General features: G+C 44.3%; 1 protein-coding gene across 1 annotated transcript; it reads left to right on the top strand.

Annotated features, from left to right (window-relative positions):
- Positions 1 to 1,301: 1,301 nt before the first annotated feature.
- On the top strand, positions 1,302 to 12,333 carry LOC109865073 (zinc-binding protein A33-like). Its single transcript, XM_020453195.2, has 6 exons — positions 1,302 to 1,952; positions 5,097 to 5,192; positions 10,162 to 10,395; positions 10,614 to 10,636; positions 10,973 to 11,088; positions 11,356 to 12,333. Exons 1-6 carry the CDS (start codon positions 1,440 to 1,442, stop codon positions 11,919 to 11,921), a joined length of 1,548 nt encoding a protein of 515 aa, XP_020308784.1. The 5' UTR covers positions 1,302 to 1,439; the 3' UTR covers positions 11,922 to 12,333.
- Positions 12,334 to 13,642: the final 1,309 nt, after the last annotated feature.

Raw genomic sequence — 13,642 nt, 5'->3', positions numbered from 1 at the left:
AAGGCTAGGTAGGACAAGATTTCCCCATAGTCAATTGATTTAAAACTGCCACAATTATATAGCCTAATTAGCTTACTCCTGTCTATACACAAAACAAAATCATTTAAAATAGGCTACTATACCAGAAAGCATGATTTGGCCACAGAGGATCATTATATTCTTTAATAAAAAATAAAAAAGCTGCAGAATGTTTTAAATCGCATAGCATACAGACGGAAGGGCTCGCAGTTTGGGCAACGCGGGAGGCAAATACCAAATTACAGTTTGTTGAGCTGTGACTGTCAGTACAAATCAAAGAGAGACAGACGGGCGTATCGCAATATGTAAGAATACAATTGAATACAAAAACCATTTGGAAAGTAAATTACTATTGCTGTAAAAAGAGTATCCTATCTTATTGGCACCAGTGGAGAACATTGGCCATATCCCCAGTGGGTGTGCATATTCACTGTCTTCATCATTGGGTCAGTGACACTTTAGTTTGTTTTTGGATGTCATTTTGTATTTCGCAGTGTCGGCAGAGTAGGCTACCGTATAATGTTTGTAGTAGGCTATTAAAATATATTCTGCTAATGTCTCCATTCATGTAAAATGTTGCAGAACAGCATGGAATGTGTAGATAAAAGGCCAACAATAAATATATCTGATAGGCCATAGCCTTGGTCTACTCTTCGCCCCTACACACTGCAATGAATAGTCTTTTTTGAGTGTGAGTTATATTAGCCTAAAATATGACTATCCAATCTAATCATCACATTAGGCATAGTAAACTATCTTACATGAGTATGCAAATGCGAGGATGCATGGAATGCTTTATTATAAGGGTGTCTTTTTATGGTGAAAATGAGCTTCCCCAAACTTGAAACCCACGAGCCGCGGGTGTTAAAAGGATTTGCATGTTAACGGTGATATGACTAATCTTTATTTTGCCTAGGCTACTAGGTCCAGAGATCATTTATTAAATTAATAGGGATTCTATCTAAGTAATTCTATATGATTACACTCCTAGGCTATAAAACAAATGTGTGCGGGCACTTGGGTGTCCCATACCCGTAATAAATAATATCTACTTTCACCCCTGGGAACACCTACATTACAGTTACACTACATTTAGGCAACTCCTATAGCCCAGATGCTCCATTTCAACTATCCAGTCCCTTTTAGATTTATGAACGCTTGAGGAATTTATAGAAGTAGGAGCAAGGTGCCTACATGAAACTGGGCCAGAGAGAAACCTGGTTCAGTACGCGGCTAACCGCGGGATCTGTGGACTTGTAGATGCACGTCTTCACCCTCTTCCGTGAAACAGAGGAGCTCAGACACTGTCAGGTCAGACAGACCACGCCCTCTCAAATACGGAAGAGTGAACTTTTCCACTGCATCAACCAGCTACTTTCTGAGCTCAACCCCCTTTCCCTTCAGTGAGCAGACGGCTCGGAATGGCTACTGATGCCAGCACGCTTAAGGAGCTACATAGCGAGCTCAGCTGTCCCGTATGCCTCGACCTCTTCCGTGAGCCGGTGATCCTCGAGTGCGGACACCACTTCTGCCATGTATGCATTACACAGTGCTGGGAGGCCAAGTCCGACGAGCACCCAACTTGCCCGCAGTGCCGGAAGACATGCCCTCAGAAGCTGCGTCCTAACTCGCTTCTGTGTAATGTCGTGGACAGCGTGAGGAGAGCCCGATCCATGGATTTGAAACCCGGGGACACGGAGCGCGCGCAGGAGGATACAGAAGAACGACAACGGGGGGCCAGTATGCCCAGCTCCGGTTTCAGTTTCACCGGTTCTTCTCAGCGCCACGAGCCAGACCTTTGCGAGGAGCACGAGGAGAAGCTGAAGCTATACTGTGAAGATGATCAGCTCGCGATCTGCCTGGTGTGCGGGATGTCCCGAGGCCACAAGACGCACAACGTCATCCCCATCAATGAGGCGTTCGAGAACTACAAGGTAACACTTTGGAACAATATTTAGTATTTATACATCTACCTATATAGGTGTTTTGCTATAGAAATACATATGGGTTAATAATACATCACTGTCACAGGGACCTGGCGCATTGGAATGCATCAGGTATGCTAAAACCTGCCCATAAATCTGAAACTGCAAAGTTGACAAAGTTACTATATTAAATCAGAGTTTGGACCCAAGCAAGGAGTGTTATTTAAACATTTTTTTGGAGACAATTGGGTCTTTCACATGGTTAAGTGAAATGACAGTTATTTTAAATGGTCAATATCATGTTTTTCATTCAATTGGATGATATTTGAAGGAAACCAGATCAAAGTATGATGACCAACGTATTAAAAGTTGCTGTTGCTCCTACATTGATCAAGTTTGATCATGAAGTTACTGGTCCCCTCCCCATGTCAAACACTTGGATTCATTATGAAGGGGACAAGGTGACATCACCTTAACTCTCATTTTAATACACCAATGGTAACCTGATATTCTCTTACCTAATTTAAATAAATACTGCTTTGTAACCAACATTGGAGAAGGCATGTTTGCAGAGGGGCGTGGTTTATATAGCTAGATAGCTACTCCACTGGTGCCAAAATGTGACTGTAGGGTGTCAGCAAATATAATTGAAAGTCTACCCTATTCATCTATGGCAAAGATACTTATGTTTCCCCTTTCATCTGTCTGGTGTTAGGTAGTTACTGGCTAGCAAGGTCTTCATCTGTCTGGTGTTAGGTAGTTACTGGCTAGCTAGGTCTTCATCTGTCTGGTGTTAGGTAGTTACTGGCTAGCTAGGTCTTCATCTGTCTGGTGTTAGGTAGTTACTGTCTAGCTAGGTCTTCATCTGTCTGGTGTTAGGTAGTTACTGGCTAGCAAGGTCTTCATCTGTCTGGTGTTAGGTAGTTACTGGCTAGCAAGGTCTTCATCTGTCTGGTGTTAGTTAGTTACTGGCTAGCTAGGTCTTCATCTGTCTGGTGTTAGGTAGTTACTGGCTAGCAAGGTCTTCATCTGTCTGGTGTTAGGTAGTTACTGGCTAGCCAGGTCTTCATCTGTCTGGTGTTAGGTAGTTACTGGCTAGCCAGGTCTTCATCTGTCTGGTGTTAGGTAGTTACTGGCTAGCAAGGTCTTCATCTGTCTGGTGTTAGGTAGTTACTGGCTAGCTAGGTCTTCATCTGTCTGGTGTTAGGTAGTTACTGGCTAGCTAGGTCTTCATCTGTCTGGTGTTAGGTAGTTACTGTCTAGCTAGGTCTTCATCTGTCTGGTGTTAGGTAGTTACTGGCTAGCAAGGTCTTCATCTGTCTGGTGTTAGGTAGTTACTGGCTAGCAAGGTCTTCATCTGTCTGGTGTTAGTTAGTTACTGGCTAGCTAGGTCTTCATCTGTCTGGTGTTAGGTAGTTACTGGCTAGCAAGGTCTTCATCTGTCTGGTGTTAGGTAGTTACTGGCTAGCCAGGTCTTCATCTGTCTGGTGTTAGGTAGTTACTGGCTAGCCAGGTCTTCATCTGTCTGGTGTTAGGTAGTTACTGGCTAGCAAGGTCTTCATCTGTCTGGTGTTAGGTAGTTACTGTCTAGCAAGGTCTTCATCTGTCTGGTGTTAGGTAGTTACTGTCTAGCTAGGTCTTCATCTGTCTGGTGTTAGGTAGTTACTGGCTAGCTAGGTCTTCATCTGTCTGGTGTTAGGTAGTTACTGGCTAGCTAGGTCTTCATCTGTCTGGTGTTAGGTAGTTACTGGCTAGCTAGGTCTGCATCTGTCTGGTGTTAGGTAGTTACTGGCTAGCTAGGTCTTCATCTGTCTGGTGTTAGGTAGTTACTGGCTAGCAAGGTCTTCATCTGTCTGGTGTTAGGTAGTTACTGGCTAGCAAGGTCTTCATCTGTCTGGTGTTAGGTAGTTACTGGCTAGCAAGGTCTTCATCTGTCTGGTGTTAGGTAGTTACTGGCTAGCCAGGTCTTCATCTGTCTGGTGTTAGCTAGTTACTGGCTAGCAAGGTCTTCATCTGTCTGGTGTTAGGTAGTTACTGGCTAGCAAGGTCTTCATCTGTCTGGTGTTAGCTAGTTACTGGCTAGCAAGGTCTTCATCTGTCTGGTGTTAGGTAGTTACTGGCTAGCAAGGTCTTGAGCCAGCATGGAGCATAAGGGGGGTGGCTCATTCAAAACTTTTACGCAGTTGTCATGTCAACACATCCGTCAGTGCTGCTGTGAACCGCATCACAAGAGATGCCAAATGGGAGATGTATAAAATATATATATATACAGTACCAGTCAAAAGTTTGGACACACCTACTCATTCAAGGGATTTTCTTTCTTTTTACTATTTTCTACATTGTAGAATAATAGTGAAGACATCAACACTATGAAATAACACATATGGAATCATGTAGTAACCTAAAAAGTGTTAAACAAATCTAAATATATTTGAGATTTTTCAAAGTAGCCATCCTTTGCCTTGATGACAGCTTTCACACTTTTTGACTGGTACTGGTTTTAATTGATGCAATGTTAATGTTGTTTGAGTTGCTTAGTGTTTCACCAAATTTGCTTGAGATGATTTTACTGCAACACTGCTCACTGCATCCAAGTTGCTTGACATAGGCGTGTCAAAGAGCTGTCAGTCAAGGCCACCTTATGAATTTAAGATCCCCGCCCACTCCTCTTGTCTTTTCAAATTTCCTGGTAGTTGGCCATGAGAGAAAAAGTACTTTTCAGGATGACTGTTCAGGACCTTTAAATCAGCCACTCAGGTCAGTGTGAGTTTATACTTGGAGAGGAATTCAGCATGCCGGTGTCAGGGCTTCGTTCCCAGACATATTAAACCTGTTTTATTTGCCGTGGATGTTTGGTGACATACCTGTCACTGTTTCTACAAATCTTTCCCGTCTAAATTCTAACTTTCTTTGGGTTCATTTGGGTAACTTGTTGAAATGGGTCCAGTTAGTTGTAAATGGATCATATGAGTTACATTAAGCTTGTTGTCAGAGAGACTACAGAGGATCCAAAACAGTACATCTTATTATTGACAAGAGAGTTAGGCCTAATTCAATCTCTGTATAACGGAAACACACCCTGTTTTATGAGTCCTATTCTCTTAACTTCACTATGTCTCTCTCTGTGTGTGTGTGTGTATGTGTCTTCTGCAGGACAAGCTGTCCATAGCCCTGGAGAGAGTACAGCTCCAGACAGGACAGGCTTCTCTCCATCAGGTCCAGACCAACAATAAGATCATGCTCATCAAGGTATACTGACTGTGTGTGCGTCAGCGAGGGTATTCTGGTTTGTTGTGCCCCTAGTCCGAACCAGAATTTCTATTGACCATGCAACATTCTCCTGCGTTGTCTCACCCAAGCACATGCAAATTAGTTGAACTATAAAGGCTCTATCAATATGATTATTTTGACAGGTGTCACATCAAATATTGGACTGTTGGGAATGTCTCATGCACAATGGTACTCTGAGATTATGATACAGATTATGGGATTAGTGTTCACCCATTCTTCCTCTCAGAAACATTGCAGACACACACACATATTCTCACACACCTAATGTAAGCACACACCATGAGAGTGGCATAAAATACTGGCCTTAGTTAGCACTTAGCAGTGTTAAGGTCAATGCTAGAATTTAGAATGGGCCCGGGACTCCCCCTCTGTATTCTAACACAGACTTCACCTCACAAGGTAAAGTCTATAAGAGTGTTGTACGTGTGTCTGAGGCAGATATGGAATGTGCAGGATGTCAGGGGGGCGGTAGAGTCCTGCCTTTAAGATGAACAGAGCACAGTCATGTGGTCCCCATTAAGGAGGAATGCCCTGTGTGTCTATGTGTCTGTTTGTCTGTCACACGCTGACAAACTTACTCTCCGGAATTCATTCGATCTTTCACTTCCCTCTGTCTCTCTGTCTCTCTGTAAGGCTCAGGAAGTGAGTAAGGATGTATGTCAACAATCTAGCCATAAAATGTGTGTGTGTGTGTGTGTGTGTGTGTCTGTGTGTGTGTGTGTAGCGGAGGTGGTTAGCTGTTCTTGTGATGTATGACCTTTTCTTTGGATTATTTTCAGTAAACTGACTGAGATTTTAACGGAACACTGCGTTTCTCTCTTCCTTGCATGATCAGTTATTGAAATGTTGCCACGTGTGTCTGTTTTGTGCTTCATGTTGTCTTTGTTGTGTATTGTTCTATATCATTCCTGTCTCCGCCTCTGGAAAGCCCGTCATTGTCAATAGGAATTGGTTCTTAAAACCAGGGTACGTGGGACGGTAGCGTCCCACCTGGCCAACATCCAGTGAAATTGCAGAGCGCGAAATTCAAACTACAGAATTGTACAAATTTAACATTCTTGAAAATACACATGCAATATGTCAAATTAAAGCTTGACTTTCTTGTTAATCCAGCCACAGTGTCAGATTTCAAAAAGGCTTTACGGCGAAAGCAAACCATGCGATTATCTGAGGACAGCACCCCATGAAACAAAAACAGACAATCATATTTCATCCCGCCAGGCTCGACACAAAACTCAGAAATAACGATGTAATTCATGCCTTACCTTTGAAGAGCTTCTTCTGGTGGCACTCCAATATGCCCCATAAACATCACAAATGGTCCTTTTGTTCGATTAATTCCGTCGTTATATCTCCAAAATGTCCATTTATTTGGCGCATTTGATCCAGAAAAACACCAGTTCCAACTCGCGCAACATGACTACAAAATACCTAATACGTTACCTGTAATCTTTGTCCAAAAATTTCAAACAACTTTCCTAATACAACTTTAGGTATTTTTTAAATGTAAATAATCAATCAAATTTAAGACGTGATAAACTGCGTTCAATACAGGACGAAAACAAAGTGGAGCGAGCTTTCAGGTCATGCGCCCCAACCACAACAGTACACTAGACTCGACCCTCGTTCTGAACAGCCCTACTTCTTAATTTCTCAAAGGAAAAACATCAACCAATTTCTAAAGAATATTGACATCCAATGGAAGCGATAGGAACTGCAAGCAAGTGCCTTAGAGATCTAGATCCCCATAGAAAACCCATTGAAAAGGGTTAACCCAGGCCCTGTAGCCCCCAGTTCCACCCCTATTCCCCAGGCGCTAACATTTGTTGACTTCTGTAACCGTAAAAGCCTTGGTTTCATGCATGTTAACATCAAAAGCCTCCTCCCTAAGTTTGTTTTATTCACTGCTTTAGCACACTCTGCCAACCTTGGTGTCCTAGCTGGGTCTGAATCCTGGCTTAGGAAGGCCACCAAACATTCTGAAATTTCCATCCCCAACTACAGGATTTTCCGCCAAGATAGAACTGCCAAAGTTGGGTGGAAGTTGCAATCTACTGCAGAGATCTGTCATGCAATCCAGGTCTGTGCCCAAACAGCTAGAGCCTCTACTTTTCAAAATCCACCTTTCCAGAAATAGGTCTCTCACTGTTGCCGCTTGTTATAGACCCCCCTCAGCCCCCAGCTGTGCCCTGGACACCATATGTGAATTAATTGCCCCCCATTTATCTTCAGAGATTGTACTGTTAGGTGACCTAAACTGGGATATGCTTAACACCCCGGCCATTCTACAAACTAAGCTAGATGCCCTCAATCTCCCACAAATTATCATGGAACCTACCAGGTACAACCTTAAATCGGTAAACACGGGCACCCTCATAGATATCATCCTGACCAACCTGCCCTCTAAATACAACTCTGCAGTCTTCAATAAGGATCTCAGACGATCACTGCCTCAGTGCCTGCGTCCGTAATTGGTCCGCGACCACCCCTCATCACTGTCAAACGCTACCGAAAACACTTCAGCAAGCAGGCCTTTCTAATCGACCAGGCCCGGGTATCCTGGAAGGATATTGACCTCATTCCGTCAGTAGAGGATGCCTGGTTATTCTTTAAAAGTGCCTTCCTCACCATCTTAAATAAGCATGCCCCGTTCAAAGAATGTAGAACTAAGAATAGATATAGCCCTTGGTTCACTCCAGACCTGACTGCCCATGACCAGCACAAAAACATCCTGTGGCCTACTGCATTAGCATCGAATAGCCCCCGCGATGTGCAACTTTTCAGGGAAGTTAGGAACCAATATACACAGGCAGTTAGGAAAGCAAAGGCTAGCTTTTTCAAACAGAAATGTTCATCCTGTAGAACAAACTCCAAAATGTTCTGGGACACTGTACAGTCCATGGAAAATAAGAGCACCTCCTCCCAGCTGCCCACTGCACTGAGGCCAGGAAACACTGTCACCGCCGATAAATCCACTATAATTGAGAATTTCAATAAGCATTTTTCTATGGCTGGCCAAGCTTTCCACCTGGCTACCCCTACCCCTGTCAACAGCTCTGCACCCCTCACAACAACTTTCCCAAGCCTCCACCATTTCTCCTTCACCCAAATCCAGATAGCTGATGTTCTGAAAGAGCTGCAATCTGGACCCCTACAAATCAGCTGGGCTAGACAATCTGGAGCCTCTCTTTCTAAAATGATCCGCCGCAATTGTTGCAACCCCTATTACTAGCCTGTTCAACCTCTCTTTCTTATTGTCTGAGATCCCTAAAGATTGGAAAGCTGCCGCAGTCATCCCCCTCTTCAAAGGGGGAAACACGCTAGACCCAAACTGTTACAGAACTATATCCATCCTACCCTGTCTTTCTAAAGTCTTTGAAAGCCAAGTTAACAAAAAGATCACAGACGATTTCGAATCTCACCGTACCTTCTCCGCTATAAAATCTGGTTTCCAAGCTGGTCATGGGTGCACCTCAGCCACACTCCAGGTCCTGAACAATATCATAACCTCCATCGATAAAAGACAATACTATGTAGCAGTCTTCATCGACCTGGCCAAGGCTTTTGACTCTGTCAAAACTCAACAGCCTTGGTTTCTCAAATGACTGCCTCGCCTGGTTCACTAACTACTTCTCAGATAGAGTTCAGTGTGTCAAATCGGAGGGCCCAGACCTCTGTCAGTCTCTATGGGGGTGCCTGGGGGTTCAATTCTTGGGCAGACTCTTTTCTCTGTATATATCAATGATGTCACTCTTGCTGCTGGTGATTCTCTGATCCACCTCTACGCAGACGACACCATTCTGTATACTTCTGGCCCTTCTTTGGACACTGTGTTAACAAACCTCCAGACGAGCAACAATGCCTACAGCTCTCCTTCCATGGCCTCCAACTGCTCTTAAATGCATGCTTCAACCAATCGCTGCCCGCATCTGCCCGCCCGTCCAGCATCACTACTCTGGACGGTTTTGACGTAGAATATGTGGACAACTACAAATACCTAGGTGTCTGGTTAGACTGTAAACCCTTGACTTCGGCGATGTCATTTACAAAATAGCCTCCAACACTCTACTCAGCAAATTGGATGCAGTCTATCACAGTGCCATCCGTTTTGTCACCAAAGCCCCGTATACTACCCACCACTGTGACCTGTATGTTCTTGTTGGCTGGCCCTCGCTTCATATTCGGCGCCAAATCCACTGGCTCCAGGTCATCTATAAGTCTTTGCTAGGTAAAGCCCCGCCTTATCTCAGCTCACTGGTCACCATAGCAGCACCCACTCGTAGCACGCGCTCCAGCAGGTATGACCAGGTTCACTGGTCATCCCCAAAGCCAACTCCTCTTTGGCCGCCTTTCCTTACAGTTCTCTGCTGCCAATGAATGGAACGAATTGCAAAAATCACTGAAGCTGGAGTCTTATATCTCCCTCACTAACTTTAAGCATCAGCTGTCAGAGCAGATCATTGTACCTGTACATAGTCCTTCTGTAAATAGCCCACCCAACTACCTCATTTCCATACTGTTATTTATTTTTTGCTCCTTTGCACCCCAGTATCTCTGCTTGCACATTCATCTTCTGCACATCTATCACTCCAGTGTTTAATTGCTAAATTGTAATTATTTCGCCACTATGGCCTATTTATTGCCTTACCTCCCTAATCCTATTACATTTGCACACACTGTACATAGACTTTTCTGTTGTGTTATTGACTGTACGTTTGTTTATCCCATGTGTAATTCTGTGTTGTTTGTGTCACACTGCTTTGCTCTGTCTTGGCCAGGCCGCAGTTGTAAATGAGAACTTGTTCTCAACTGACCTACCTGGTTAAATAAAGGTGAAATTAAACATTTAAAAAAAGAACGGTCTCTTAGATGTATTCCATACCCTGTCTGTAACACCAATATTTTTCTCTGTTTCTCCCTACATCAGGAGCGAGCTGGGGACATGGAGGTGCAGGTGAGTGCAGAGTTTGGACGTCTGAGGGAGTTCCTTCTCCAGGAGGAGGAGAGAGTGAAGGAGAGACTGCAGAGGGAGAAGGAAAAGAGGCTCAACCAATTGGATGAGGCCCTCAAACGCACCACAGAGCAAATCAGCCAATTAGAGCAAACCGCCGACCAGCTTCACATCAAACTCCGAGAGGAGGAGAACCCGGCACAACTCAGGGTGAGAGGAGAGAAAGGAAGAGGAAAGTAGAGGGGGGAAGGAGATGGGAGGAAATATGGATTTTAGAGGAGGGAGGGAAAGGGGTTAAGGGTGGTGGTGGAAAAAGAACTAGAGGGACTGTGGGAAAGGGAAAGAGGAGGGTAGAAGGTTTCTGAATAGGAGAAGAAGAGCATGTGCGTGTCTCTGCATGGCCACATATCTGTTTTTGTTTCTTACAGGGAATCAAAGATTTTATTGGAGGGTAAGTTATTAAATCCATGGTTGTTATTTGATGCTACAGCTCATAGAGCTCTGCAACATCCACATGACTCCACATGACTCCACATGACTCCACATGACTCCACATGACTCCACATGACTCCACATGACTCCACATGACTCCACATAATTCAATCATGTGGAGTCAAGTCTAAAAAAGGTAAAACAATGTTCCACAGTGTTTCATTCATCTTTATTTGTTCTGTAAGGGTACTTTGTAAATTTGATAAAGACTCAGAAACAGGCCTTTCTAGGTAAATGAATCTCTCTCTCTCTCTCTCTCTCTCTCTCTCTCTCTCTGTGTCTCTGTGTCTCTCAGGATAGAGAGTGTGTTTGAGCGCCCCCCGGAGGTGAGTGTGGATCTGCAGGAGGGAGAGTTCCTGGGACCACTGCAATACCGCACCTGGAGGAGGATGAACTCTGGGCTTCAGCCAGGTATAACCTCAGCCATATAGAGTTAGACAACACACACCTTACCCAAACCTGACCACATTGTAGACCACACCTGAATCCATTAGTCCACAGCTCTCACATATGTGACCACATTTCACCACCGGGTCCACCTGATTGCATTCTATCAAACCTGACTGCACTTAACAGTATCCAACCACACCTATGAGCTGGCCGCATACACCAGGATTAACACTCGACCTCACACCCAATAACTCTTGTTAATATTTGAATGCCTCTGTCTCTCTCTAGGTGTGACAGCAGTGACTCTGGATCCAGACACAGCTTACCCCAGGCTGTGGGTGTCCCCGTGCTGCACCCAAGTCAGTGTGGGGGACATCCAGCCCAACCTGCCCAACAACCCTGAGCGCTTCACCCGCTACAACATCGTCCTGGGCAGCCAGGCCTTCACTTCAGGGCAACACTACTGGGTGGTTGAGGTGGGCACCAAGACGGCCTGGGGGCTGGGGGTGGCGACCGCATCGGTCAACAGGAAGGACGAGATCAGCCTGTGTCCGGACGATGGCTTCTGGACCCTGGTGATGAGAGACGGGCGGGACGGGAGTGAGTACGAGGCCTGCACAAACCATGAGGAGAGCCTGCTGCACCCCCCTCGCCCCCCCAGGAGGGTAGGGGTGTACCTGGACTACAGGAGGGGTGTTGTGGCGTTTTACGACGCAGGGGATATGAGTCACCTGTTCACATTCTCCGACGCCACATTCACAGAGCCGGTGTTCCCCTACTTCAACCCCTGGCCAATCATCAACGGGAGAAACCGGGAACCTCTTATTATTGTTAGCCCAGACCCGGAGGTGTGATAGAACTGTTAAGAATTGTTATGAACTGTCTGAGAAATAGCAGAGAACTGTTAACAAATGTCAGAGAACACTGGAAACCAAATACAAGAAAGTCGAACAAGGTTAGAAAAGCTGTGAGAAACAGCATCATACTCACTAATGTACTAACAATGTACCATTGTTCACTGTTTTGTCATTTATGTTACCATGGATAATGTTTTGTGTTTGAAGAGAGCACATGCCAGTGGACTTTAAAGTAAGCCACATGGAAAAAATAATTGAAAAGTACCTTAAATATAACATTCTTATCCTTACAAATGGACAGTGTGAACATTAAATGACAATTTCATAGTATTATTCTATAAAGTATACATAGTAAGATGACAGTGTATTTGACATTTTAATAAAAGAGTATATACTGTACATGTGAAAAGGTATTCTACTCATGTACTAACTGACTCCAATAGCAACATAATGAAAGCTGTGTGTGTGTGTGTGTGTGGGGATAACCTTCGGGGTAGGTTGTCATAATCCATTGTGACAGATAATGAACTGTCTGGCTGAGCTTGACTTTAGTGTATTGAGACTGTTGTTCTATTTCAGTCCACTGGAGGGCGCTCAAACACAATACCCACCCTATACGCGTGTGTGTGTGTGTTTGGGGGTAGGGTGGAGATAGGAATGATGCAGTAGCGTAAAGGACCTGGGGGAAACATTGGCTGACTGTAGAATAAAAAGGTGCTGTGCTACATCCACAATGTGGTCGTTCTACAGATAGATCACACTGTTAGGTTCTAATTTTCAGAGTACAAACTCAACGGACACCATGAAAGCTTAAACCAAGTGTATTCTTCCCAGAGGGTCAATGCAGCTGCATTAGACAAAAACATGGTTTCACCTGTGGTAGTATACATACCCCACTTTGGGTGGAGTCTCCTCCTTATCACTAAACATTGCATCATTATTGCTAGGCAAGGAGCTGAGTGATATGGGCCTTAAACGATTCCTCCCCTTATCAGTACTGCTACATGTACTGTAGGCTGAGTGCAGGTTTCCCTGCACTCAGCCCCTCCCAAGCTTACTTATGGCACCCCTCATGTCTCTATTATACCTAATGATTAATAATATGCCTCATGATAAATAATATACCTCATGATTAATAATATAGAAAGCTCAGAAACCAAACCTATCAACACACATGTCATATGTCTGGTCTGTTGTTTGGGAACATGCAGATAATGAACTGTGGCTGTTCTTTAGAGCTTGACTACGGTGTTTTCAGACTTGTTCTATTTCAGTCCAACACAACGGCCACCCTACACGTCATTCTCACACTGGTGGCAACAAAAGAGAACCAGCTTTCAATGATCAAGAGCTGCACTTAAGAAATCACTGATTAAAATCCATGTGTCACGTGGGAGATTTAACACCTAAAATATGGTTCATGTAGCCACACTACGCCATCTTCTTTATACACGAGGTGAGGTCCTCGGACTAATCTAAAATACACAGGTTCTATGCATCAGGGAGTGGAGTATGCCAGGGATATACAAACATGTACGTTTCATTCACAATCCCAATTATTCAAGCAACTCAACGAAGGATTCTCACGGACACCACCTTCAGCGTCTAGCGCTCCGTACAATCACTGCTGACAAGCACAACCGGGTTAAATCATCCCCCGAGTTCCATCAGTACATAGGTTTTCAAACGTCTATCAATGTATTACATTTCAATCAATA

The sequence above is a fragment of the Oncorhynchus kisutch genome, linkage group LG19 (genome assembly GCF_002021735.2).
Source record: "Oncorhynchus kisutch isolate 150728-3 linkage group LG19, Okis_V2, whole genome shotgun sequence".
In the NCBI taxonomy this organism is placed as follows: domain Eukaryota; kingdom Metazoa; phylum Chordata; class Actinopteri; order Salmoniformes; family Salmonidae; genus Oncorhynchus; species Oncorhynchus kisutch.
This window is presented reverse-complemented; position numbering and strand designations above follow the sequence as displayed.

Excerpts from the sequence above, each read along its gene's own strand:
- LOC109865073 (XM_020453195.2), top strand. The coding sequence starts at position 1,440 with ATGGCTACTGATGCCAGCACGCTTAAGGAGCTACATAGCGAGCTCAGC. Across the intron at positions 1,953-5,096 it reads AGGCGTTCGAGAACTACAAG|GACAAGCTGTCCATAGCCCT; the intron begins GTAACACTTTGG and ends TGTCTTCTGCAG. Across the intron at positions 10,396-10,613 it reads AGAACCCGGCACAACTCAGG|GGAATCAAAGATTTTATTGG; the intron begins GTGAGAGGAGAG and ends TGTTTCTTACAG.